Source organism: Sycon ciliatum, chromosome 12, assembly GCF_964019385.1.
Source record: "Sycon ciliatum chromosome 12, ocSycCili1.1, whole genome shotgun sequence".
NCBI classification, from domain to species: domain Eukaryota; kingdom Metazoa; phylum Porifera; class Calcarea; order Leucosolenida; family Sycettidae; genus Sycon; species Sycon ciliatum.
In genome coordinates, this window is record NC_088654.1 from 8,980,343 (window position 1) to 9,006,905 (window position 26,563).

Here is a 26,563-nt window from a genome sequence, read left to right on the forward strand (position 1 = left end):
CAGAGGTCGGCGACTTGTGCCGACAGTACGCCAAGTGCATTGTCAAGTTCTGCGGCATGCGCCTGATGCCCGCCACTGGCTACATTGCGTCGCCTATCTACGAGTATTCGGAGCAGGAAAGTTGTCAGCGAACAGCAACGGCGTGCGCCAGGAACAGTGCATCACTAACCTGCATGAGCGGCAGTCGTCCGCGTCTGCCTGTGTTTATCCTACGTTACTCCAAGGGCTTGCAGGCAGCGCTCGTCTGCCTCTGGTACAATAACCCAATCCACACGCGACTGCAGGTTCGTGCGGCGAGCCGTGGCGTTGCTTTGCGCGCAGATTGCGGGAGATTACGGCCCGCCGCTTATTACCCTACCAGCACCTGACATCGCATCAGTGAAGACGTGACTATCCTCTTGGCTCCGCCAAGATCCTGCTCTTTCTGTAGCCTTTCACTTGGCTGGCCAGCACCCTCCTAACCGCAAGCTGCTGTGGGTTGTAGTTAACCTCCTAACCGCAAGCTGCTGTGGGTTGTAGTTAAATATAGTAATAATGCAGACTAATGCGTGCGCGCGGCTGATTCGTGCTATGCTGCTATTATTGCTGGCGCTTTTACTGTATGCTCATCTTGCTGCTGGCTACAGTCACGTGCGCTGTACATCACGGTATCCATGTCGGTCAGACGCCTTGCTGCATGCTATGCGTCGTGGCATTCTATGTGTCACTCAACGTGACATTCATTCATGCGCGACGCTCATCGTAGGCGGCAGGCGTCGTGGGCACTCAACGTGTCATGCTAAAAGTTGCTTAGTTATATATTATTTCGATCCGTTCTGTGTGTGGATCACTCTGGTCAGATCGTTCTGTTTCACCCACCCACCTCCCATTTCTCATCTCTCATTTACTACGTGTATCGCCAGCGCTTGTCCACGGCCTTGCTCGCAAGGGCCTTGCTCGCCCGAACGAGGGTATAAATGCGAGCTTACAGCATGTTTAGGGTGCATTTTTCCCAAGTTCACTGGAGTGTAGGATAGAGTTTTGCTTGCAGAATTTCTAAGATCGCTATCAGTGTAACGTGAAGCTACAAAGGAGAGATTCAGTTGCGCGCATTGTTCCTTGTGTTCGAGAACATCCTCTCATTCGGTGACAGCCATGCGGCCGAATAAAGGGAAAGGAGGAAAGAATCGTCGTAAACGAAAGGCGGACCGCACCAACAGCAATCGGATTAGCCAAATTCGAGGAACGCTAAGGTTGAACAACAAATACAGCATTGACGACACACCGAGACACACAGAGGAACACAAACTAGGGTCTACAATGTACATGTACATGTACATGTATACACAGCTATGCGTTTGCGTGTTTTCATGCTCCCTTCAAAGGTTTATGTATACGGCATGTATGATTTATGTTGCTTGAGTACGCCCACTTTGAAGGTCGAAGTTGGATTATACAGGGTGTGAACAGGTGAGATTTTTATGTCTAGCTGTTAATTACCCTTACCTTAGCCCACCAAGGAAATCGGAATAATCAAACTCGATGGTGCTCCAACTTCATTTCGACGTAGAAAATTCGCTGTTTGAACATCTCAATTTCAAAGGGTAACCACTGATTTCGATGTGAAAAACGTTTGCTGATCGCCATAAAAAAATTTCTGCCGACACACACCATAACAAGCTCCAAGTTCACAAACAGTGGCCACAAACGGTTGCTCGTCATGAAGGTGGTTCGACACCTTCGACCAAATTCGTTCACTTCCGTATTCAGTTGACAATTATTTTTTGCCGTCATCAAGACTTATTTGGGCCCAAAAGCGCAAAAATCAGTGTAAGTCTCGATTAGTGGCAGAGATATGTTTTTTGCACGCTTGAGCTTGGACTGTTGTCGGTACCACATTCTGTGGAATGAAATCCAAAATCGGAGCGATTTTGCAGCGTCTTAGCGCAAATTGTTTCGAGTTATCCACAAAGACACAAGCTTTCCAACTCTCTTAGGCCGTTGGAAAGCGTACCGTACGCTCCGGATATTTGTCGTACTGGTACAGGGCGAAAACTTCCATATGCGTGTCGCCTCTATGCTCGCCGACAAGAGAAAGGAGCCCTTCTTCTCACTTCTTGCCTTTATAAGGTCAAGGGTTTCCTTTTCTCTTGTTCGTGCCTCCCATGCCAGTCCGTGGTCACCGCAGGCGCTAGGCCACGGTCTCAAGATGCCCGCCAGAGAGTCATAGTGACTCTGATCTGATGCTTCTGTGGTCACCCCCCCCCCCCTTGCTGCTGCCGAATGCTTTCGGTAACTATCCGTGGTGTGTTTGGCTACTGTTCTGCTTCATCCCCCCCCCCCCCCTCTTTTTTTGGGCATGTTCGATTGGTAAAGGCCGATTCACAATACAACTTTCTGCGACGCGACAAGCGACTTGCGACACATGCGACGAGCTGCGACAGCGACACACGGTTCACAACAGGGAGTAGTAAATTTTACTACTCCCTGTATTTTACTACTCCCTGGTTCACAATATTCTTCATGTTTGCGCAATTGCGACCAGGGAGTAGTACAATACCTAATATATATTGTACTACTCCCTGATTGCGACATCGATCATGCATCCTCGATCATGCAGACATGCACAAGTAGTACTATGCACGTGCACTGCACGTGCACCCAGGGTCGAAAGTGTACTCCATCTGTGTATGTCGCGTGTCGCGCGCATGTCGCAAAAGTTGAACTTTCTTCAACTATTAACTTCTGCGACAGGTGCATTGCGACCAGGGAGTCGTAAAATACCGGTATTTTACGACTCCCAGCTTGCGACAGCTCGCGACAGGCAGTTTCTTGTCGCAACTGTCGCAAATCGCGTGTTGCGTCGCAGAAAGTTGTATTGTGAATCGGCCTTAAAAGGGAAACTCCGGTCCAAAATCACCACCATTTTTTATTGCGGAATTAGAGTATGTCGTAAGTGGTAGAATGGCGAAAACCGGAAGCTTCTACGACAAGGATAACATACCTAAATTACCAATTGCAATTTTCCATATTTGGCACGAGGGGGCCCCCGCCCACCCTGTGACGTAAAACGTTCTCAGTGAGCTCCAAATTTTTTTATTCAAATGGTAAATTTTGAAAAAGGTATTCAATGTTTTTTCTTCAATCAATAACCCTTGTACTAGTACATGTACTAGTATTCATTCGATCATCATGTTGGAGGAAAAGGAGACCACGGGAGGTGTGGAGGTGGACGCCACTTCGGATTCAGCAACACCGAGGCCTTTTAGGTTCGAGCCGAAGCGCGCATCAGCGTCTGCGAAACTGTCTACAAGTAATATTTCTGAGACTACAAAACAGATAAACGTGAAGAGAACGCTTTGGTTGTACACAGTGCTCGCGTGAGCACTGCTGGATGCCGTTGCGGACAATGCAGCCTGATGTGGAGCGAGGTCGAGTCGACTTGCTCCTGGGAGGTTCCTGCAGCTTTTAGTAAACGCGGATTGGAAGTGACGTCACTAGTTGGGTGATAGTACACTGGGTGCGTTCGACTACACACTTGAATCGATCCATGAATCCATTCGTGGATCGATTCAAGTGCGTAGTTTCTTCCAAGCCATCGAACGGCGTGAAGAAGGTGAATCACAATGAGACTTTTGGTTACGTGGTCATGACGTTGAACAACAGGTCAAGTAGGGTCCACCGTTACACACAGCGACACATACTTATCATTGCCATGACTAATGAGCACTGCCTGAACACTTGACCTACCACACAGATACCGATACACGTGTATCGCCAGAGCTCGATCGCCCGCGCCCTGCGACGTGACTGGCGGCGAACAAGGGTATAAATGCGAGCTTACAGCATGTTTAGGGTTCTTTTTTCCCAAGTTCACTGGAGTGTAGGATAGAGTTTTGCTTGCAGAATTTCTTAGATCGCTATCAGTGTTACGTGAAGCTACGAAGGAGAGATTCAGTTGTGCACATTGTGCCTTGTGTTCGAGAACATACTTTCATTCGGTGACAGCCATGCGGCCGAATAAAGGGAAAGGAGGAAAGAATCGTCGTCAACGCAAGGCGGTCCGCACCGACAGCAATCGAGAGTTAGTATTCAGAAATGATGGCACCGAATACGCACAAGTTACCAAGCTGTTTGGCTGTTGTCGCCTGGAGGCTTGGTGTTATGATGCTAGAAGCCGGATTTGCCAAATTCGAGGAACGTTAAGGTGGAACAAAGTCTGGATCAAGCAAGGCGACATCATACTGATTGGCGTCAGGGACTTCCAGGATTCTAGAGCAGATGTAATTATGAAGTACAGCCACGAGGAGGCAATGAAGCTGAAGGCCTATGGAGAGTTGCCAGAGACAGCCAAGCTCAGCGACAGCACCACGTTCGCACCAGATGCTAAACATTTCGTTGTTTTTGACGACATATCAGAACCTGAAGATGATGACAGTGATGCAACGACGTGATCAGTGACTCAATCGACAATGCTGCGAAACGGTAAAGGAGAGCATACTCCAAGAACAATGCCGGAGAGACAACTCCGTGAAGAAACGCTTGGATGGGATGACGACAGTTCCTTCCTGGTGAAGGAGCTGTTGATCTCCAAGCGGGCATAGACGGTGGCACCTCCCCGCGGTTATGCCTGGTAACTTTTGCATTCAGCTCGCTCCAAGTCGAAACATCTGAAGCTGATTTGAATGCGAAATGCTAAGTCCACCAAAATCCATACACATTGATGAAGTTTGTTTCAACTCGGTTGTTGAGTACAGGAATAATTATGTACATGTATCAAGATGAAACGCGACAAACGTCCCCACAGGTTACAGTCTATCGAACCTCTGAACAAATGCGACGAATCACTCCCGGACTTTTAGAATGTCGCGCGCAGACTTTCGCGACGCTACTCGCACGACATTCTCTCAAAGGTGGCCTTGGTGAGTAAGTAAGTTCTCAACATTGTCAGAGTCTGTCATACAAAATGCACTGTATACTAGGACGTGGACGCCGGATGGTCACACTTACTTGGGGAGCTCGAAAAGCTGAAAGTGACGTAACTAGTTGAATACAAGTTCACTGAGTGCGTTCGATTACTCACTTGAATAATGATTCATGAATCCATTCGTGAATCGATTCAAGTGCGATATTTCTTCCAAGCAATCGAACGGCGTGAACATGGTGAATCGAATGTTGAGAGACCACCTAGGGTTCCCTGTAAAAAGGCGTCGCCGCCTTTTGGGAATTCCCTAGTAAAACAAGAATAAATATTAACTTACCTGGTTTTGGAGTCGTAGCGTAGAACCACGCAGGCGTGAGTACTGACGAGTGGTGTCCATGGTTACACACAGCGACACGTACTCATGTACCTAACAAAGCCTCTTGTACTGGGCAAAATGAATTATTTCACATATCATGAAACCTATCATTGCCGTATTTAAAATTTAAATAACAATACCGTAAAATCCCGCCAAAGCGCCCCTACCTCCTCCACCCTTTAGGTGGGGAGGGGCGGATGGGCGAGTACTACTTAGCGCATTCAGTAGCTAGCCTAGTGCAGGGCTCATAGTAGCTACTGGTACTTGGGTGAATCTAACGTGCAAAACCCCCAGTCGTTGTAGACCAGCGTGTGGTATTAAAAGGTTTAGGCGTGGGTGAACATCACCGTACAGACATTGCCAGCTTGGCTAGCGTCGGCATGTAGATCTACGCTCAAAGCAAGCACCTGGTACTTAATTTTTAGAGGGGGCAAAGTAGAACCACGCACACGTCATAATTACGTGTGCGTGGTTCTTGACAGCTAGCAATTGTATTGCTAGCTGTCAAGTAGTGTCCACGGTTACAAACAGCGACACATACTTATCATTGCCATGACTCATGTCTATGAGCACTGCCTGAACACTTGACCTACCACACAGATACCGATACACGTGTATCGCCAGAGCTCGATCGCCCGCGCCCTGCGACGTGACTGGCGGCGAACAAGGGTATAAATGCGAGCTTACAGCATGTTTAGGGTTCTTTTTCCCAAGTTCACTGGAGTGTAGGATAGAGTTTTGCTTGCAGAATTTCTTAGATCGCTATCAGTGTAACGCGAAGCTACGAAGGAGAGATTCAGTTGTGCACATTGTGCCTTGTGTTCGAGAACATACTTTCATTCGGTGACAGCCATGCGGCCGAATAAAGGGAAAGGAGGAAAGAATCGTCGTCAACGCAAGGCGGTCCGCACCGACAGCAATCGAGAGTTAGTATTCAGAAATGATGGCACCGAATACGCACAAGTTACCAAGCTGTTTGGCTGTTGTCGCCTGGAGGCTTGGTGTTATGATGCTAGAAGCCGGATTTGCCAAATTCGAGGAACGTTAAGGTGGAACAAAGTCTGGATCAAGCAAGGCGACATCATACTGATTGGCGTCAGGGACTTCCAGGATTCTAGAGCAGATGTAATTATGAAGTACAGCCACGAGGAGGCAATGAAGCTGAAGGCCTATGGAGAGTTGCCAGAGACAGCCAAGCTCAGCGACAGCACCACGTTCGCACCAGATGCTAAACATTTCGTTGTTTTTGACGACATATCAGAACCTGAAGATGATGACAGTGATGAAACGACGTGAGCAGTGACTCAATCGACAATGCTGCGAAACGGTAAAGGAGAGCATACTCCAAGAACAATGCCGGAGAGACAACTCCGTGAAGAAACGCTTGGATGGGATGACGACAGTTCCTTCCTGGTGAAGGAGCTGTTGATCTCCAAGCGGGCATAGACGGTGGCACCTCCCCGCGGTTATGCCTGGTAACTTTTGCATTCAGCTCGCTCCAAGTCGAAACATCTGAAGCTGATTTGAATGCGAAAGGCTAAGTCCACCAAAATCCATACACATTGATGAAGTTTGTTTCAACTCGGTTGTTGAGTACAGGAATAATTATGTACATGTATCAAGATGAAACGCGACAAACGTTCCCACAGGTTACAGTCTATCGAACCTCTGAACAAATGCGACGAATCACTCCCGGACTTTTAGAATGTCGCGCGCAGACTTTCGTGACGCTACTCGCACGACATTCTCTCAAAGGTGGCCTTGGTGAGTAAGTAAGTTAGTTCTCAACATTGTCAGAGTCTGTCATACAAAATGCACTGTATACTAGGACGTGGACGCCGGATGGTCACACTTACTTGGGGAGCTCGAAAAGCTGGAAGTGACGTAACTAGTTGAATACAAGTTCACTGAGTGCGTTCGATTACTCACTTGAATAATGATTCATGAATCCATTCGTGAATCGATTCAAGTGCGATATTTCTTCCAAGCAATCGAACGGCGTGAACATGGTGAATCGAATGTTGAGAGACCACCTAGGGTTCCCTGTAAAAAGGCGTCGCCGCCTTTTGGGAATTCCCTAGTAAAACAAGAATAAATATTAACTTACCTGGTTTTGGAGTCGTAGCGTAGAACCACGCAGGCGTGAGTACTGACGAGTGGTGTCCATGGTTACACACAGCGACACGTACTCATGTACCTAACAAAGCCTCTTGTACTGGGCAAAATGAATTATTTCACATATCATGAAACCTATCATTGCCGTATTTAAAATTTAAATAACAATACCGTAAAATCCCGCCAAAGCGCCCCTACCTCCTCCACCCTTCAGGTGGGGAGGGGCGGATGGGCGAGTACTACTTAGCGCATTCAGTAGCTAGCCTAGTGCAGGGCTCATAGTAGCTACTGGTACTTGGGTGAATCTAACGTGCAAAACCCCCAGTCGTTGTAGACCAGCGTGTGGTATTTAAAGGTTTAGGCGTGGGTGAACATCACCGTACAGACATTGCCAGCTTGGCTAGCGTCGGCATGTAGATCTACGCTCAAAGCAAGCACCTGGTACTTAATTTTTAGAGGGGGCAAAGTAGAACCACGCACACGTCATAATTACGTGTGCGTGGTTCTTGACAGCTAGCAATTGTATTGCTAGCTGTCAAGAAGTGTCCACGGTTACAAACAGCGACACATACTTATCATTGCCATGACTCATGTCTATGAGCACTGCCTGAACACTTGACCTACCACACAGATACCGATACACGTGTATCGCCAGAGCTCGATCGCCCGCGCCCTGCGACGTGACTGGCGGCGAACAAGGGTATAAATGCGAGCTTACAGCATGTTTAGGGTTCTTTTTCCCAAGTTCACTGGAGTGTAGGATAGAGTTTTGCTTGCAGAATTTCTTAGATCGCTATCAGTGTAACGCGAAGCTACGAAGGAGAGATTCGGTTGTGCACATTGTGCCTTGTGTTCGAGAACATACTTTCATTCGGTGACAGCCATGCGGCCGAATAAAGGCAAAGGAGGAAAGAATCGTCGTCAACGCAAGGCGGTCCGCACCGACAGCAATCGAGAGTTAGTATTCAGAAATGATGGCACCGAATACGCACAAGTTACCAAGCTGTTTGGCTGTTGTCGCCTGGAGGCTTGGTGTTATGATGCTAGAAGCCGGATTTGCCAAATTCGAGGAACGTTAAGGTGGAACAAAGTCTGGATCAAGCAAGGCGACATCATACTGATTGGCGTCAGGGACTTCCAGGATTCTAGAGCAGATGTAATTATGAAGTACAGCCACGAGGAGGCAATGAAGCTGAAGGCCTATGGAGAGTTGCCAGAGACAGCCAAGCTCAGCGACAGCACCACGTTCGCACCAGATGCTAAACATTTCGTTGTTTTTGACGACATATCAGAACCTGAAGATGATGACAGTGATGCAACGACGTGATCAGTGACTCAATCGACAATGCTGCGAAACGGTAAAGGAGAGCATACTCCAAGAACAATGCCGGAGAGACAACTCCGTGAAGAAAGATTTGTTTTTTCACCGCTGAGCGTAGCGAAAGAGTGCAAAAACGTATTTTTCACTCACAAATATTTTCGTGCATTTGCTCTTGTTCTGCGCAACTCCGTTGAACCTGCCATCGTGGTCTTTGTTTTTCCTCGTGGTAGTTGAAGTTGCCCGCCCACCCACCCTGGTTTCATGGGAGTCGTCCGCTATTCTTCTTGACAATCTATGCCTATGTGTGTGGCTTATGATTATGACATACACCGGTTATTACATACCATTCCTTGCTATCTCTATTCTTGGGTCTGACTGGCAGCGGGGCAGGAATTAATGAAAATAGAAAGGTTTTTTGGCCGAAAGGCGTGTTTTTCCTCTAGCCCGGTTGAGCAGTCGCGGCTAGGAATGTAGGTAGTCATTGTTTTTCAGGCGCTCCCCTGCTGCCCAGTCACCCATGCTCACCACTGGCCATGCTGTTTCACTTGATTTCACGGCCTTTTCTCCCGCTTGCTGGCGGTTCTTTGATGGATTTAGATGTTTTTCGGCTATTTATCTATTCTGTGGCTGCGAGTGTGGTTTTTGCTTCTACTCATTTCTGGAAAACCACCACGGTGGTGAGTGTGATTGCTCTGGTAGACCACTACCCCATGTACTGAACAGTCGCTTTGTGAGTGAAAACGCTTGGATGGGATGACGACAGTTCCTTCCTGGTGAAGGAGCTGTTGATCTCCAAGCGGGCATAGACGGTGGCACCTCCCCGCGGTTATGCCTGGTAACTTTTGCATTCAGCTCGCTCCAAGTCGAAACATCTGAAGCTGATTTGAATGCGAAAGGCTAAGTCCACCAAAATCCATACACATTGATGAAGTTTGTTTCAACTCTGTTGTTGAGTACAGGAATAATTATGTACATGTATCAAGATGAAACGCGACAAACGTTCACACAGGTTACAGTCTAACGAACCTCTGAACAAATGCGACGAATCACTCCCGGACTTTTAGAATGTCGCGCGCAGACTTTCGTGACGCTACTCGCACGACATTCTCTCAAAGGTGGCCTTGGTGAGTAAGTAAGTTCTCAACATTGTCAGAGTCTGTCATACAAAATGCACTGTATACTAGGACGTGGACGCCGGATGGTCACACTTACTTGGGGAGCTCGAAAAGCTGGAAGTTACGTAACTAGTTGAATACAAGTTCACTGAGTGCGTTCGATTACTCACTTGAATAATGATTCATGAATCCATTCGTGAATCGATTCAAGTGCGATATTTCTTCCAAGCAATCGAACGGCGTGAACATGGTGAATCGAATGTTGAGAGACCACCTAGGGTTCCCTGTAAAAAGGCGTCGCCGCCTTTTGGGAATTCCCTAGTAAAACAAGAATAAATATTAACTTACCTGGTTTTGGAGTCGTAGCGTAGAACCACGCAGGCGTGAGTACTGACGAGTGGTGTCCATGGTTACACACAGCGACACGTACTCATGTACCTAACAAAGCCTCTTGTACTGGGCAAAATGAATTATTTCACATATCATGAAACCTATCATTGCCGTATTTAAAATTTAAATAACAATACCGTAAAATCCCGCCAAAGCGCCCCTACCTCCTCCACCCTTCAGGTGGGGAGGGGCGGATGGGCGAGTACTACTTAGCGCATTCAGTAGCTAGCCTAGTGCAGGGCTCATAGTAGCTACTGGTACTTGGGTGAATCTAACGTGCAAAACCCCCAGTCGTTGTAGACCAGCGTGTGGTATTAAAAGGTTTAGGCGTGGGTGAACATCACCGTACAGACATTGCCAGCTTGGCTAGCGTCGGCATGTAGATCTACGCTCAAAGCAAGCACCTGGTACTTAATTTTTAGAGGGGGCAAAGTAGAACCACGCACACGTCATAATTACGTGTGCGTGGTTCTTGACAGCTAGCAATTGTATTGCTAGCTGTCAAGAAGTGTCCACGGTTACAAACAGCGACACATACTTATCATTGCCATGACTCATGTCTATGAGCACTGCCTGAACACTTGACCTACCACACAGATACCGATACACGTGTATCGCCAGAGCTCGATCGCCCGCGCCCTGCGACGTGACTGGCGGCGAACAAGGGTATAAATGCGAGCTTACAGCATGTTTAGGGTTCTTTTTCCCAAGTTCACTGGAGTGTAGGATAGAGTTTTGCTTGCAGAATTTCTTAGATCGCTATCAGTGTAACGCGAAGCTACGAAGGAGAGATTCAGTTGTGCACATTGTGCCTTGTGTTCGAGAACATACTTTCATTCGGTGACAGCCATGCGGCCGAATAAAGGGAAAGGAGGAAAGAATCGTCGTCAACGCAAGGCGGTCCGCACCGACAGCAATCGAGAGTTAGTATTCAGAAATGATGGCACCGAATACGCACAAGTTACCAAGCTGTTTGGCTGTTGTCGCCTGGAGGCTTGGTGTTATGATGCTAGAAGCCGGATTTGCCAAATTCGAGGAACGTTAAGGTGGAACAAAGTCTGGATCAAGCAAGGCGACATCATACTGATTGGCGTCAGGGACTTCCAGGATTCTAGAGCAGATGTAATTATGAAGTACAGCCACGAGGAGGCAATGAAGCTGAAGGCCTATGGAGAGTTGCCAGAGACAGCCAAGCTCAGCGACAGCACCACGTTCGCACCAGATGCTAAACATTTCGTTGTTTTTGACGACATATCAGAACCTGAAGATGATGACAGTGATGCAACGACGTGATCAGTGACTCAATCGACAATGCTGCGAAACGGTAAAGGAGAGCATACTCCAAGAACAATGCCGGAGAGACAACTCCGTGAAGAAACGCTTGGATGGGATGACGACAGTTCCTTCCTGGTGAAGGAGCTGTTGATCTCCAAGCGGGCATAGACGGTGGCACCTCCCCGCGGTTATGCCTGGTAACTTTTGCATTCAGCTCGCTCCAAGTCGAAACATCTGAAGCTGATTTGAATGCGAAAGGCTAAGTCCACCAAAATCCATACACATTGATGAAGTTTGTTTCAACTCGGTTGTTGAGTACAGGAATAATTATGTACATGTATCAAGATGAAACGCGACAAACGTCCCCACAGGTTACAGTCTATCGAACCTCTGAACAAATGCGACGAATCACTCCCGGACTTTTAGAATGTCGCGCGCAGACTTTCGTGACGCAACTCGCACGACATTCTCTCAAAGGTGGCCTTGGTGAGTAAGTAAGTTCTCAACATTGTCAGAGTCTGTCATACAAAATGCACTGTATACTAGGACGTGGACGCCGGATGGTCACACTTACTTGGGGAGCTCGAAAAGCTGGAAGTGACGTAACTAGTTGAATACAAGTTCACTGAGTGCGTTCGATTACTCACTTGAATAATGATTCATGAATCCATTCGTGAATCGATTCAAGTGCGATATTTCTTCCAAGCAATCGAACGGCGTGAACATGGTGAATCGAATGTTGAGAGACCACCTAGGGTTCCCTGTAAAAAGGCGTCGCCGCCTTTTGGGAATTCCCTAGTAAAACAAGAATAAATATTAACTTACCTGGTTTTGGAGTCGTAGCGTAGAACCACGCAGGCGTGAGTACTGACGAGTGGTGTCCATGGTTACACACAGCGACACGTACTCATGTACCTAACAAAGCCTCTTGTACTGGGCAAAATGAATTATTTCACATATCATGAAACCTATCATTGCCGTATTTAAAATTTAAATAACAATACCGTAAAATCCCGCCAAAGCGCCCCTACCTCCTCCACCCTTCAGGTGGGGAGGGGCGGATGGGCGAGTACTACTTAGCGCATTCAGTAGCTAGCCTAGTGCAGGGCTCATAGTAGCTACTGGTACTTGGGTGAATCTAATGTGCAAAACCCCCAGTCGTTGTAGACCAGCGTGTGGTATTAAAAGGTGTAGGCGTGGGTGAACATCACCGTACAGACATTGCCAGCTTGGCTAGCGTCGGCATGTAGATCTACGCTCAAAGCAAGCACCTGGTACTTAATTTTTAGAGGGGGCAAAGTAGAACCACGCACACGTCATAATTACGTGTGCGTGGTTCTTGACAGCTAACAATTATATTGCTAGCTGTCAAGTAGTGTCCACGGTTACACACAGCGACACATACTTATCATTGCCATGACTCATGTCTATGAGCACTGCCTGAACACTTGACCTACCACACAGATACCGATACACGTGTATCGCCAGAGCTCGATCGCCCGCGCCCTGCGACGTGACTGGCGGCGAACAAGGGAATAAATGCGAGCTTACAGCATGTTTAGGGTGCATTTTCCCAAGTTCCCTGGAGTGTAGGATAGAGTTTTGCTTGCAGAATTTCCAAGATCGCTATCAGTGTAACGCGAAGCTACGAAGGAGAGATTCAGTTGTTCACATTGTGCCTTGTGTTCGAGAACATACTTTCATTCGGTGACAGCCATGCGGCCGAATAAAGGGAAAGGAGGAAAGAATCGTCGTCAACGCAAGGCGTTCCGCACCGACAGCAATCGAGAGTTAGTATTCAGAAATGATGGCACCGAATACGCACAAGTTACCAAGCTGTTTGGCTGTTGTCGCCTGGAGGCTTGGTGTTATGATGCTAGAGTCCGCATTTGCCAAATTCGAGGAACGTTAAGGTGGAACAAAGTCTGGATCAAGCAAGGCGACATCATACTGATTGGCGTCAGGGACTTCCAGGATTCTAGAGCAGATGTAATTATGAAGTACAGCCACGAGGAGGCAATGAAGCTGAAGGCCTATGGAGAGTTGCCAGAGACAGCCAAGCTCAGCGACAGCACCACGTTCGCACCAGATGCTAAACATTTCGTTGTTTTTGACGACATATCAGAACCTGAAGATGATGACAGTGATGCAACGACGTGATCAGTGACTCAATCGACAATGCTGCGAAACGGTTAAGCAGAGCATACTCCAAGAACAATGCCGGAGAGACAACTCCGTGAAGAAACGCTTGGATGGGATGACGACAGTTCCTTCCTGGTGAAGGAGCTGTTGACCTCCAAGCGGGCATAGACGGTGGCACCTCCCCGCGGTTATGCCTGGTAACTTTTGCATTCAGCTCGCTCCAAGTCGAAACATCTGAAGCTGATTTGAATGCGAAGGGCTAAGTCCACCAAAATCCATACACATTGATGAAGTTTGTTTTAACTCGGTTGTTGAGTACAGGAATAATTATGTACATGTATCAAGATGAAACGCGACAAACGTTCCCACAGGTTACAGTCTAACGAACCTCTGAACAAATGCGACGAATCACTCCCGGACTTTTAGAATGTCGCGCGCAGACTTTCGTGACGCTACTCGCACGACATTCTCTCAAAGGTGGCCTTGGTGAGTAAGTAAGTTCTCAACATTGTCAGAGTCTATCATACAAAATGCACTGTATACTAGGACGTGGACGCCGGATGGTCACACTTACTTGGGGAGCTCGAAAAGCTGGAAGTGACGTAACTAGTTGAATACAAGTTCACTGAGTGCGTTCGATTACACACTTGAATAATGATTCATGAATACATTCGTGAATCGATTCAAGCGCGATATTTCTTCCAAGCAATCGAACGGCGTGAACATGGTGAATCGAATGTTGAGAGACCACCTAGGGTTCCCTGTAAAAAGGCGTTGCCGCCTGTTGGGAATTTCCTAGTTAAACAAGAATAAATAATAACTTACCTGGTTTTGGAGGCGTAGCGTAGAACCACGCAGGCGTGAGTATTGACGAGTGGTGTCCATGGTTACACACAGCGACACGTACTCATGTACCTAATAAAGCCTCTTGTACTGTCAAAATGAATTTTTTCACATTATCATGAAACCTATCATTGCCATGAGCACTGCCACTGTCATTGCATCGGTCTGCCTGACCACGTGACCACCTTGTCATGCAAATGTGTAATGCGGCTGTTAAGTGATGACGTCACAGTTCCTTCGATACGCATAGCAACGATCCCACTGGGGACAAACAAAAGTAGCATCGTCTCCACCGAACCTGTTGTCAGTGGCAACATTATAGGAATCGTGTACATTTATTCGTTTCTTCTTTGCTGTTTTCAGCGAGTGTTTTGTTTTCTCTTTGTCCTTGATCTGGACGGTGTTGTCGTGCTCATTACCTTACTGAGACGTCTCTTGTGACTGTAGCCAGTGTCACGGAGGATTTTATTGGTGTGACGAGGTAGATCGCGGAGATCGAGCGTGAAAAACGCTCTGCATTAGTAGCTCCTGTTGAATGTCTTTTGGGATGGCGTATCCATGGTCAACAAAGCCAAGGTGCAAGACAGCATAAGAGATCGTGTAAACGATGTGAACTCCGAAAGGTAAGCTCCTGAACAAGTGGAAAGATATGTGTATTTACAAACTGTCTCTTCATCCATCGATTGCCGCTATGAATTGCATTTTGTCTTCACAGATAATCTGGACAAATAAAATTTGGAGAGTGCAATCGTGCTTGGGACCCATCCCAATGTCATCACATGGCTGTGGTGACTAGTCACGGTATACCTGTACCTGGTAGAGTTTTTCCTCAACTGAGACGGAGTGTAGGTGGATGGATTATGAGAAATGTGAAGATGTGGAGTAAGTTGTGTCGAAGAAATGTGTAATAAAATACTAGTAAATATTACTTTACACTCAAACATACACTGTACATGTACATGTAACATCATGATAATGATTCCATCTTCATATCTCCGCAACAGGTACGCCATACGCACCGAATACATGGTGTGTGTGCACGCGCGCGCTTGCGTGCGCGCGTACATGCACACACTCTCATGCGTGGCCGAGTTGGCCGGATGAACAGACCACGCATTTGCACGAGGTGTCCGTCATGTCATTGGAATGCTGTACTTTATGCCTTTATTCCAAAATAGTATGTCTAATATAGTTTTGTGTCTATGCTCGGCGGGTATCGGGCCACGACGCCACACTGCAGTCAGCGCTGGAATTAAAATAGCACTTCATGGATTATTTTACATTTTTCAAATTTGAGTGCGGATGCAGATTTTCTCGTTCTGCGGTTTTCTTAGCTCATGTCCCAAGTATGTCTAGCAGTACCTCCAGGAGTTGCTGCATCAACCTTAGTAAGGATTTTGCGTCAGAGGACCATGCCTTCTTCGTCAAGCTGCTTCTCGGAGCAGGGGTTCGGAGCACGGACATCCGAGTTATTGATATTCAGGGCAGGAGAGGTACGTGCAAAGTAACTCTTGCCTCGACAGCTGCCCGTGACACGTCGCTCTCCCGCGGACTGTCGGCCCAAGGGAAGACCTTGGAATTGTTGCCAGGGGATGGCACTGCTGAAACGGTGCATGTGTTTGGAGTTCCGGAGGACATGGCGCTGTCGGCCATTGCGTCTTCACTGAGTCGTTTTGGGACACTCTTGGGGCCCGCGAAAAACGAGAAAAAGACGGTTGAGGGCTGCACCTTCAGTACAGGTATCGTATACTACACCATGGTACCCACAATCGCTGTCCCCAGCTCCATCACCGTAGGCCGGTACAAACTGCGAGTTTGGCACAAAGGGCAGACCCCCACGTGCTGGAAATGTAGCACCCCCGGCCACGTGGCGAGGGATTGCAGGGCGATCTCGCAGCAGGGCACCAAGCCCAGTCCGGGAGCTGCAACGTCAACAAGCGAGCTTGGACCACCCCAAGAACCACTTGGGCAGGGGCAGGAAAACCAAGAAGTGGCAGCGCTACCAACACCAGCAAAACAGCAACAAGAAGGCAGTGTGAACAAGGAGGCACAGGATCATGTCCCTGATGCACCACAACCTTGGACGTACGCCAATGCGTTGGGAGTTCACACTCCCTGCACGAGTGCTCGAACCGAGGCGACTGCCCCCACATCTTCATCCACACCCGCGTTCCCGATGAGTAGAGGCAAAGCTGGTCACCCACCACCCGATGACCAAGGCTTCAAGCTGGCTCGTGGGAAACACACGTTCCCAGCACGTGTTATTACTCCGGCTACAAAGCAAGGAGTCCAGGTGACTGAGAGTGAGGAGAGCAAAGCCATTCGTCAACTCGTCACAAGGCTTCGGATGAGTATGCCACAGCGAAAGCTCGGGAGCAGGCGAAGGGACAGCTTGTAAGTTGTTAGAGGTTGCGCGCCTTGCATTGTTTGTCTCATTGGCTTATTCCGCATTTGTCTGTATCTATCTGCATCAACATTTTAGCCCCTACTATGACTCTACCTCTCAATCCTCATGCACCACCTTTTATACCCCATGCATCTACGCCGACTCAGTCTGGCATCAAAATAGCCACGCTCAATGCATGTAGTTTAAGATACAAACTGCCAGAGATTGCCAGCCTCATCCGCACGCGTCAGTACGACATCTTGGGTCTATCAGAGACATGGCTAGATCCCGAGATTACAGACGGAGAGCTCAGTATTGACGGGTACAATCTGATTCGAAAAGACCGCACTCAACGCTTGGATGGCGGAGTCTGCTTCTACTACCGTCAAGATCTCCCAGTTCGATCCCGCCCAGATCTGCATTCTGAATCTACAGAAACAGTCTGGGTAGAAATAAACGGAAAACCAGGTCGACACCTGGTTGGTTGCGTGTACCGGCCACCGGGGGAGCCAGTGTCTTACTGGGCAGATTTGGAAGCAGATATTGTACGAGCAGCTGTGCAGTCTTCTTCCGTGACCCTAGTTGGAGACTTTAATGTAAATATGGACCCAGCCCATCCGGCACCCCAGCACAAACACCTCACCGACCTCTGTGCTGCGTTTGGCCTCCAGAACATCGTCATGCAGCCGACCCGTGAAACTCCACAGTGCCCTGAAGGCACGATGATCGATCTCATATTGACCAACCCGGCGCTAGTGTCCCTAGCAACGGTTGTGCCCACTGATATTAGTGACCACAGCGCTGTGGAAGCCTTTATTCAGCTTGCCGTTGACGTTCCACCCGCGTCATCCACGACGTCGCGGCTGACCAGGAATATACGTGGCGTTGACATTAACTCTTTTCGGCAAGATATCCTTGAGGCTTCTCTACATGATTTTTCGGATCACAATGATGTAAATCACATGTGGAAAGAGTGGCACACTAAGTTCCTGTACGTTTTGGACAAGCATGCCCCGCTGCACAACTCTAAGCCTTCCCGGAGGGCGATACCTCCCTGGTCTGACAGAGAGCTGCACCAGCTCGAACAGCGTAAACGGCGGCTGCACAGCCGTTGGCGGAAGGATAGGACAAACGGCACACTGTATGCAGAGTTTAAACAAGCACGTAGCACTGCTCGGAACGCGTATCGGCGCAAGCGAAACGAGTACTTCTCCCGTCAGTGCGAAGAAAATGTGGCCAACCCTAGGAAGTCTTGGGCCATTCTAAATGCAGTCACTGGGCGTTCACGTCGCCGCCAAGATCCTAGTTGTAGCATCAGCGAGGTGGCCGACACGTTCCACTCCATTGTCACCGATCCCAACCGTCCTGAACAACTCTGTACCCCGCACGGTCCCGCTGGACCCGTCTCCTTGACCGAACTTGATCCTGTGACTCCTGCTGACGTCCGACGTCTCCTTGAGAAGTTGGATGCGCGGAAAGCCACAGGTAGTGACGGCATACCGGGCTCTCTGCTACAGCAGTGTGCTGACTTGCTTGCATATTCTCTTGCTGTGCTGTTCTGCACCTCGCTGAGGACTGGAACCATTCCATCCGCATTTAAATTGGCGTCTGTCGTGCCACTGTACAAGGCCGGTGACCCATCAGTCCCCACCAACTATAGGCCTGTATCCCTTCTCCCAATAGTGTCCAAGTTGCTGGAGAGGGTAGTGCAACACCAGTTAGTTCGTCATTTGGACTTGACCCAGGCATTACCCGAAACACAATTTGCCTTCCGCAAGAAATGTTCCACGGAAGACGCCCTCTGTGTGCTGACTGATAATCTGCAGAAGGCGAGAGACAGTGGCAAGACCACAGGGCTGTGCCTATTAGACATGTCGAAGGCTTTTGATAAAGCGCACCACGACAAGTTAATTCAAGACCTCCTTGCGGTTGGAATTTCTGGAAAAGCCCTTAGTTGGTTCGTCGACTACTTGTCCGGCCGCAAGCAGCAGATCCTCATCTCGCCTTCAACCAGCCCTGCTCTGGCTTGCACCTGCGGAGTGCCCCAAGGCTCTGTTCTCGGCCCTGTCCTCTTCAGTATATACACACGCGATGTCCCTTTGGTTTCCTCGCCTGTGCCAAGTGTACAATTTGCAGACGACATAGCCCTGTACGACTCCCAGGCCTCAGCGGCGGAAGCGTCCAGAACCCTCACCACAGCGGCAACTGCTCTGGCCGGTTGGCTGAAGTCCCGAGGCCTTATCTTGAACGCCACCAAGAGCCAGGTTCTGACTATCTCTCCCCAGCAGCATGTACAGGAAGTAACAGTCAAAAGCGGCGACTGTCTCCTCCCCTCAGCGTCTTCTGCGCGTTACCTCGGCGTTCACCTTGACAATCGCCTAGATTGGGACACCCATGTAATCTATGTGGTCACCAAGGTTGCCAAGAAAATTGGCGCCTTGTGGCGGGCACGCCGAAGCCTATCAAGACGCTCTCGTCAGGTGTATGTGAAGGCGGTCATAATGCCCGACCTGCTTTATGGCTCCTGCTGTTTTTCAGCCGCAATGCGAGAGGGTCAACTGAAACGACTGCAAACCACGCAAAACAGAGCCATCCGCTGTATCGATGGCAACCCGCCCCGGACAGCCATGCAGCCGCTGCTCACTGCTCACTCCCTGTACCGTGTCAGCGAGCTCTACAGGCAGAAAATATTGATCACCATCTGGCGGTGCATCAACGCCCGCACCAGCCCTGTGCTCGCCCAGCTTCTGACCCCGGCACAAGGCACCCCTACCCGCCATCAGCAGTCAAATGGCCTACTAAGCCAGGCAAACCGTAGCCGCCGCGGTCAGCGGAGATTTTCTGTTGCTGGTGCTCTGCTGTGGAACGCTCTCCCTGGTGAGGTCCGCACAATTACCCGGCTACCTGAGTTTAAGCATGCATGTGTACCATACGCCTGTAGGGAGTAGTTCGAGTTGCTGCTGATTGCTCTGCTCTCCCTCCCCGTGCAGTTCAGTAACCCGCACGTAGTATCACAGATACATCGTATTCTCTCTCTCCCTCCGTTTACCCGCAGTTATTAGTATCCTATTCTCTTACTATGTGCTTCCATAGCTTTTACTATGTTCTTCCATAGCCACTTCTAGGCTAAGCCTTCGCCGTCATTTTATTGGGTCGTCATCCCGTTTGAATGTGCGAAGTGAAATAAAAACCAACCAACCAACCAACCAACCATTTTATCTAATTTCCTTTGCGTTTACATGTACTTTGTTGAGCCCGTGGTTTCATTTCTGTGTACTGTTATGATTGGCCTCTGGAAATAATCGGAGTGGATGTCATTTTTGTCATATGTGTGTGCCTTGTGCAACAGGTTCAAGGCTAGATGCACTTCACATTCGGCGTGCGATCTCGGCGGTAGGGGACCTGATAACGTCTTGGTTGGATGGGTAATCAAGGAGGATACTACTCGGCACACCAATGTACATGTCAATGCAATTTTTACTTTTTCAGAGCTGCACTGTTTACGGACGAATGTGTCTGTTAGAGAGGAAATAAATAGTATTCACAAACAAGTCCCACTTATTGTTTCTGTTCGTAAAAGGAAATTGCAATTTTTTGGTCATATTGTTCGTTCCGGCTGTTTGTCATTGACTGTTCTTCAGGGTTGTGTTGCTGGAAGTCGTGGCCGAGGCAGGCCCAGAATGTCATGGCTTGATAATATTATTTCATGGACTGCACTTGACGTGCAGTCCCTGCTCGCTGCTGCACCGGATCGATTTTTATGGCGCTCGCTTGTTCATACTTGCTCTGTGAAGCCCCGACAGCCTTAGGGCTATGGGCTTGTGATGATGACTATTTACGTCTTGATGCTTACTTCGGTGCTAGCGTGTTTCCCCCGGATTATTTCTATCATCATACGTGTTCTTGGGCTGAGCGAGCACATGCACGAGTGTGCAGCTATAACCCCGTGTATTTTTGGTTACACTTTGTTATGCAATGCATTTACCTTGTAACAGTATGTGCTTGCACTGCTTTGTGTGGTCTGCGTATTTCAGGACTATTCAGTGCATTAGACCCAGGTTGGTTTGCGTCGCTCGGTGTTTTGTATTCATCAATATTTGGGCTTGAGCTTTTGGGGTTGAGAATTGAGCTGGTGTGTGGTTCCCAATATCAAAACATCGTGCTGGTGCTCTGTGTTTCGATTATCGACTGTCAGAGCAGTCACGCTTCATTACCAGAACGGTCAATACTGTAGTCTCTTGACATGTTTTGTCTTTTTGTGTTTTCGCCGGGGGAATTAGCGGTGACGTTGCACATAGAACGGCAGTGTTGCATGACTGGACGACACTGCCTCTGCATCTGACTTCATGTCCCCAGGATCTGGTGCAGATACACCAGACAGTCACTTCCTGTAAACACGCAAACAGCAAAAGAAGAGATCCCGCAAATCAGGAAAAACCATTGTGGAAAATATCGAGTAGATCATACACCATTCAATAATCTGGAGTTATTACAGTGGGACAAACACTTCACTGCTCTCTCTCTCTCTCTCTCTCTCTCTCTCTCTCTCTCTCTCTCTCTCTCTCTCTCTCTCTCTCTATCTCTCTCTCTCTCTCTCTCTCTCTCTCTCTCACTCTCTCTCTCTCTCTCTCTCTCTCTCTCTCTGTCTCTCTCTCTCTCTCTCTCTCTCTCTCTCTCTCTCTCTCTTTCTCTCTTTCTCTCTTTCTCTCTCTCTCTCTCTCTCTCTCTCTCTCTCTCTCTCTCTCTCTCTCTCCCCATCCTTCCAAAATACCCTGTAACAATTCCCTCGAATTATTTTATATTCTCAGGATATCATTCTGAACATAATAACTTCTTCCATGGGTCTTCAATCACCACGGAGGGCGAGAATATATCTAAGTCATGCAGTTTACGGGAGGTGCGAGCTGTTATGGATATAGGCTGATATTATTGTGCCAGCTTGAGGGCAGAGACAGAAAGAAGACACTGATTTCTTGTACAACTCACCTACATATAATCGAATCCACAGGGATCGCTCGTACTTTGATCCATCAGGACGCGAAGAATCTTCAAAGCACTCTCAAACACGGAGTTTTACAGTGGGCAGCCAATTTCACAGCCATTATGAAGGCCCTCGACGACTACAGGAGATTTGTAAAGGAAAGAACAAGAAGTAAACAGCGACAACAATCGCTTGAAGAAAAAGCAAAGAAAAACTGCTCTCTCTCCAGTCATTTAGATGCTGTTGCCTTTGACAACTGGTTCCATCCAGTGGACGCGACTTTTGTTTGTCCCCAGTGCTCTCCGTTGCTATGCGTCTCGAAGGGGCCGTGACGTCACACTTAACAGCCCCATATGTGTTGGTTTGTTTTGAACTGCCTTCACAGCTGGGCATTATTTAGAAAAGCGATCCTGTCAGTTTTCTATTATTGTGTTCACATGGCAGAAAAAACGACATCGCTATGCTACGTAAGTTTCTACGTAAGGTGCTCGGTATTTCACTTAGGCTACGTAAGTTTCTACGTAAGGTGCTCGGTATTAATCTAGCCGCGTGCTGTGCACGTGCACGGCAGACATTGTGTTTTCGGATGTGCATGCGCGAGGAACTTTACTTACTTCTTTGGAACTGCTTCTTGCATGAGCTGTTTCGGATATTTCGTTTCCTGGCTTATTTCGCTTTGGCTCTGCTGAGACCTCCTTTCACGGAATATTACTCAATGACAGGTGAGTTGACCAGTTCCCTTTGATTCATTTGCTTGTGTTGACTCTTTCATTTACGCTGACGTTAACATCATCGTGTGGCTCGCCCCCACGGCACTGACGATCGCCGGGTTCTTGCTTCGACGGATCGACGGCGACCTGCTGACAGGATCGTGCTCAATAGGATCGTACAATGTGGTCATCGCCCCGGTGACGGCCGTGTTCAGTGCCGTTATGTCTCTCCTGGGCGCACGGCTATGGCTGGGAATCCAGAGCCCATCCTTCGTTCCAGCATCGTCATTGGAGCCTCCTGCGGACGAGACTAGTGCTTGCACCATGCCCCGGCGAGCTCCGGCAGAGGTCGGCGACTTGTGCCGACAGTACGCCAAGTGCATTGTCAAGTTCTGCGGCATGCGCCTGATGCCCGCCACTGGCTACATTGCGTCGCCTATCTACGAGTATTCGGAGCAGGAAAGTTGTCAGCGAACAGCAACGGCGTGCGCCAGGAACAGTGCATCACTAACCTGCATGAGCGGCAGTCGTCCGCGTCTGCCTGTGTTTATCCTACGTTACTCCAAGGGCTTGCAGGCAGCGCTCGTCTGCCTCTGGTACAATAACCCAATCCACACGCGACTGCAGGTTCGTGCGGCGAGCCGTGGCGTTGCTTTGCGCGCAGATTGCGGGAGATTACGGCCCGCCGCTTATTACCCTACCAGCACCTGACATCGCATCAGTGAAGACGTGACTATCCTCTTGGCTCCGCCAAGATCCTGCTCTTTCTGTAGCCTTTCACTTGGCTGGCCAGCACCCTCCTAACCGCAAGCTGCTGTGGGTTGTAGTTAACCTCCTAACCGCAAGCTTCTGTGGGTTGTAGTTAAATATAGTAATAATGCAGACTAATGCGTGCGCGCGGCTGATTCGTGCTATGCTGCTATTATTGCTGGCGCTTTTACTGTATGCTCATCTTGCTGCTGGCTACAGTCACGTGCGCTGTACATCACGGTATCCATGTCGGTCAGACGCCTTGCTGCATGCTATGCGTCGTGGCATTCTATGTGTCACTCAACGTGACATTCATTCATGCGCGACGCTCATCGTAGGCGGCAGGCGTCGTGGGCACTCAACGTGTCATGCTAAAAGTTGCTTAGTTATATATTATTTCGATCCGTTCTGTGTGTGGATCACTCTGGTCAGATCGTTCTGTTTCACCCACCCACCTCCCATTTCTCATCTCTCATTTACTACGTGTATCGCCAGCGCTTGTCCACGGCCTTGCTCGCAAGGGCCTTGCTCGCAAGGGCCTTGCTCGCCCGAACGAGGGTATAAATGCGAGCTTACAGCATGTTTAGGGTGCATTTTTCCCAAGTTCACTGGAGTGTAGGATAGAGTTTTGCTTGCAGAATTTCTAAGACCGCTATCAGTGTAACGTGAAGCTACAAAGGAGAGATTCAGTTGCGCGCATTGTTCCTTGTGTTCGAGAACATCCTCTCATTCGGTGACAGCCATGCGGCCGAATAAAGGGAAAGGAGGAAAGAATCGTCGTCAACGAAAGGCGGACCGCACCGACAGCAATCGGATTAGCCAAATTCGAGGATCGCTAAGGTTGAACAAAGTCTGGATCAAGCAAGGCGACATCATACTGATTGGCGTCAGGGACTTCCAGGATTCTAGAGCAGATGACTGTAATTATGAAGTCCAGCCATGAGGAAGCAAGGACGCTGAAGGCCAATGGAGAGTTGCCAGAGACAGCCAAGCTCAGCGACAGTACCACGTTCGCACCAGATGCTGAACATTACCTTGTTTTCGACGACATATCAGAACCTGAAGGTGATGACAGTGATGCAACGATGTGAGAAGTGACTCAATCGACAATGCTGAGAAACGGTAAAGGAGAGCATACTCCAAGAACAATGCCAGAGAGACAACTCTGTAATGATCCGAAAGACTTTGTGATGGTGCCATTCGGCGGAGAACATTTGAATTTTTCGTACGATTCAGAGCAGTCGGCGAAAACGAGCCAGTAACCTAAAAGGAGGGCGTGAACAGGTGTAATTTTCGACAATGTGGTTGCCCTCGACCCTGCTCTCGGACATTCGAGTAATGGTTATGGCAAAATCGATGGTGCTCCAGGTTTTTCAGACGCATTTCTTGACCATACTCAATTCCGTAGATAAACCTGTGCACAGAAAGCACACAAGAGTTCAAACTAACTCCACTGTATTCAGTTCACGTGTTTTCCACAGATCCAAAACCCTCCTGGGACCAGGAAAGTGGACAATACGCTGGAGTATAGACGTGTACACTGCGGACACGCCCACGCGCCACTCCTGCACACCCGTGTCGGACATCACATACTGGCCATGTCACGGTGCCGCAGACGTAATGGGCGTGCCCCACACGCTTGCGTTACACACGTTTAGATCCTACATGCACACGTGGAGCACAAACATGTCAAACATGCGTGCCGCGGATGCACACACATTGTTCGTACATGCCGGATACACTTCGCATACATCACATGTGTGTGCGCACGTGCCACACCGTCGGAGGAATACAAACGAGCACGGATACGCACACATGAGAGTACCTCACCAACAAAGCCTAGCCAGGTTCGCACTCGGTTTCCCTATCAACAATAATTTCTGGCTAGAACAGTGCAGTAGCAATAGCCGAAACAGATAGAACGCAACACGGGTGGCCGAGCAAGTGACATACAGCATAAACAAGACAAACGTATTTTTTACATTCACACACAATCAACTTCTCTAATAACCACTGCGTATATAACGACAATTCGCAAATACGACAGAATTTCCATGCCCAGAGCAAAGTGACACACAGCATAAACAAGACAAACGTACGTTGTACATTCACACACTTTTAAAAGTTTGTATACATGTATGTGATTGTATTGATATGCTTTGGTTTTCTTTCCTCAAACTCATAGTCAAAGGAGAAGTGACGCGTGCATCATAGACCGTTGAAGTTCGTGTGAATGCATCAGACGCACACATGTACAGGACACTTTGCATTTTTCAAACTGAAACCGTATACATAAGCATGCGTGCGTGTGTGTGTGTGTTTGTTTGTGTGCGGGGGGGGGGGGGGGGGGGTACGTGTACGTGTACGTGTGAAGAGCAAAAACCAGTACTGATAAATTGATAATGCAGGCCAAGCAGAGAGGAATGCAAAGCAGACAATCACCTCTACATTGTAATCTCCTACAAATAACACATACATGTATGTAACAGGTTTAATCAAACTTGAAAAGTAAGAGGCCTGGTTGAGCGCGCCTCGACCAGTTATATGCAAAATGTGATAGTATACATGTGGCAATGGCGCCAATGAAGGTGCTAATAGACAGGCGTAAGACGCATGAGGTGCGAGGGAGTGTAAAGTTATAGAGAACAGGGGAAAACTGTTACATCATCCCCCTCCTATGGAGAGGAAGGAGCTTATAACCCAAATGCTCAAGTGGAATAGAGTACAATAAGCGCAAACACGTGCGAGACGAAAAAGGCTTCGCACTGAAGTAACACAATAAGACGACTGAAACTCCATGCAAATAAAGTGTAATAAGCTCAACAAATGTGTAAGGTGAAACTAGAAGTTCAACTGCAAAACTCAGCGGGCAGAAGCCAAGGTTTTGTACTTCTGAAGTGGAACAATGTCATTACCAGATTCATCCAACAAATAATGTTCAGGCTCCCAAGTGGCATCAGAGTAGCCTTGCCACTTGACTAGGTACTGAAGCTGATTCTGCCGGCGGCGGTGACTGAGAATGTTCTCCACCACATAGCGGGCATGACCATCAAGGTCCGTGATAGGCGGAGGCGTAGGCTGTCTCCTATTAGGAATAGCGTTCTTCTCGTAGGCACGGAGTGCCGACACATTAAATACCGGGTGACAGCGGCTGGTATGAGGCAACTTGAGCTTGTAGGCATTCGGGCCGACCACATGGGTTATAGGAAAGGGGCCAAACCACTTGGGGCGTAATTTATGGGATGGTCGGTCCCGA

At 48.5% G+C, this 26,563-nt stretch overlaps 5 protein-coding genes across 5 annotated transcripts; all 5 read left to right on the forward strand.

Moving 5' to 3' along the window:
- Positions 1-3,989: 3,989 nt before the first annotated feature.
- LOC135827959 (eukaryotic translation initiation factor 1A, Y-chromosomal-like) lies at positions 3,990-4,433 on the forward strand. Its single transcript, XM_065340395.1, has one exon. It carries the CDS (start codon positions 3,990-3,992, stop codon positions 4,431-4,433), a length of 444 nt encoding a protein of 147 aa, XP_065196467.1.
- A 1,698-nt stretch (positions 4,434-6,131) lies between these two features.
- On the forward strand, positions 6,132-6,575 carry LOC135827960 (eukaryotic translation initiation factor 1A, Y-chromosomal-like). Its single transcript, XM_065340396.1, has one exon. The coding sequence runs from the start codon at positions 6,132-6,134 to the stop codon at positions 6,573-6,575; it is 444 nt and encodes a 147-aa protein (XP_065196468.1).
- A 1,702-nt stretch (positions 6,576-8,277) lies between these two features.
- On the forward strand, positions 8,278-8,721 carry LOC135827961 (eukaryotic translation initiation factor 1A, Y-chromosomal-like). Its single transcript, XM_065340397.1, has one exon. It carries the CDS (start codon positions 8,278-8,280, stop codon positions 8,719-8,721), a length of 444 nt encoding a protein of 147 aa, XP_065196469.1.
- Positions 8,722-11,069: 2,348 nt separating this feature from the next.
- On the forward strand, positions 11,070-11,513 carry LOC135827963 (eukaryotic translation initiation factor 1A, Y-chromosomal-like). Its single transcript, XM_065340398.1, has one exon. It carries the CDS (start codon positions 11,070-11,072, stop codon positions 11,511-11,513), a length of 444 nt encoding a protein of 147 aa, XP_065196470.1.
- Positions 11,514-13,211: 1,698 nt separating this feature from the next.
- Positions 13,212-13,655, forward strand: LOC135827964 (eukaryotic translation initiation factor 1A, Y-chromosomal-like). The gene has a single exon (XM_065340399.1). It carries the CDS (start codon positions 13,212-13,214, stop codon positions 13,653-13,655), a length of 444 nt encoding a protein of 147 aa, XP_065196471.1.
- The last annotated feature ends 12,908 nt before the right edge of the window (positions 13,656-26,563 follow it).

What these genes read in the sequence shown, in the direction of transcription:
- LOC135827960 (XM_065340396.1), top strand. Translation starts at nt 6,132, where the DNA reads ATGCGGCCGAATAAAGGGAAAGGAGGAAAGAATCGTCGTCAACGCAAG.
- LOC135827963 (XM_065340398.1), top strand. Translation starts at nt 11,070, where the DNA reads ATGCGGCCGAATAAAGGGAAAGGAGGAAAGAATCGTCGTCAACGCAAG.
- LOC135827959 (XM_065340395.1), top strand. Translation starts at nt 3,990, where the DNA reads ATGCGGCCGAATAAAGGGAAAGGAGGAAAGAATCGTCGTCAACGCAAG.
- LOC135827961 (XM_065340397.1), top strand. Translation starts at nt 8,278, where the DNA reads ATGCGGCCGAATAAAGGCAAAGGAGGAAAGAATCGTCGTCAACGCAAG.
- LOC135827964 (XM_065340399.1), top strand. Translation starts at nt 13,212, where the DNA reads ATGCGGCCGAATAAAGGGAAAGGAGGAAAGAATCGTCGTCAACGCAAG.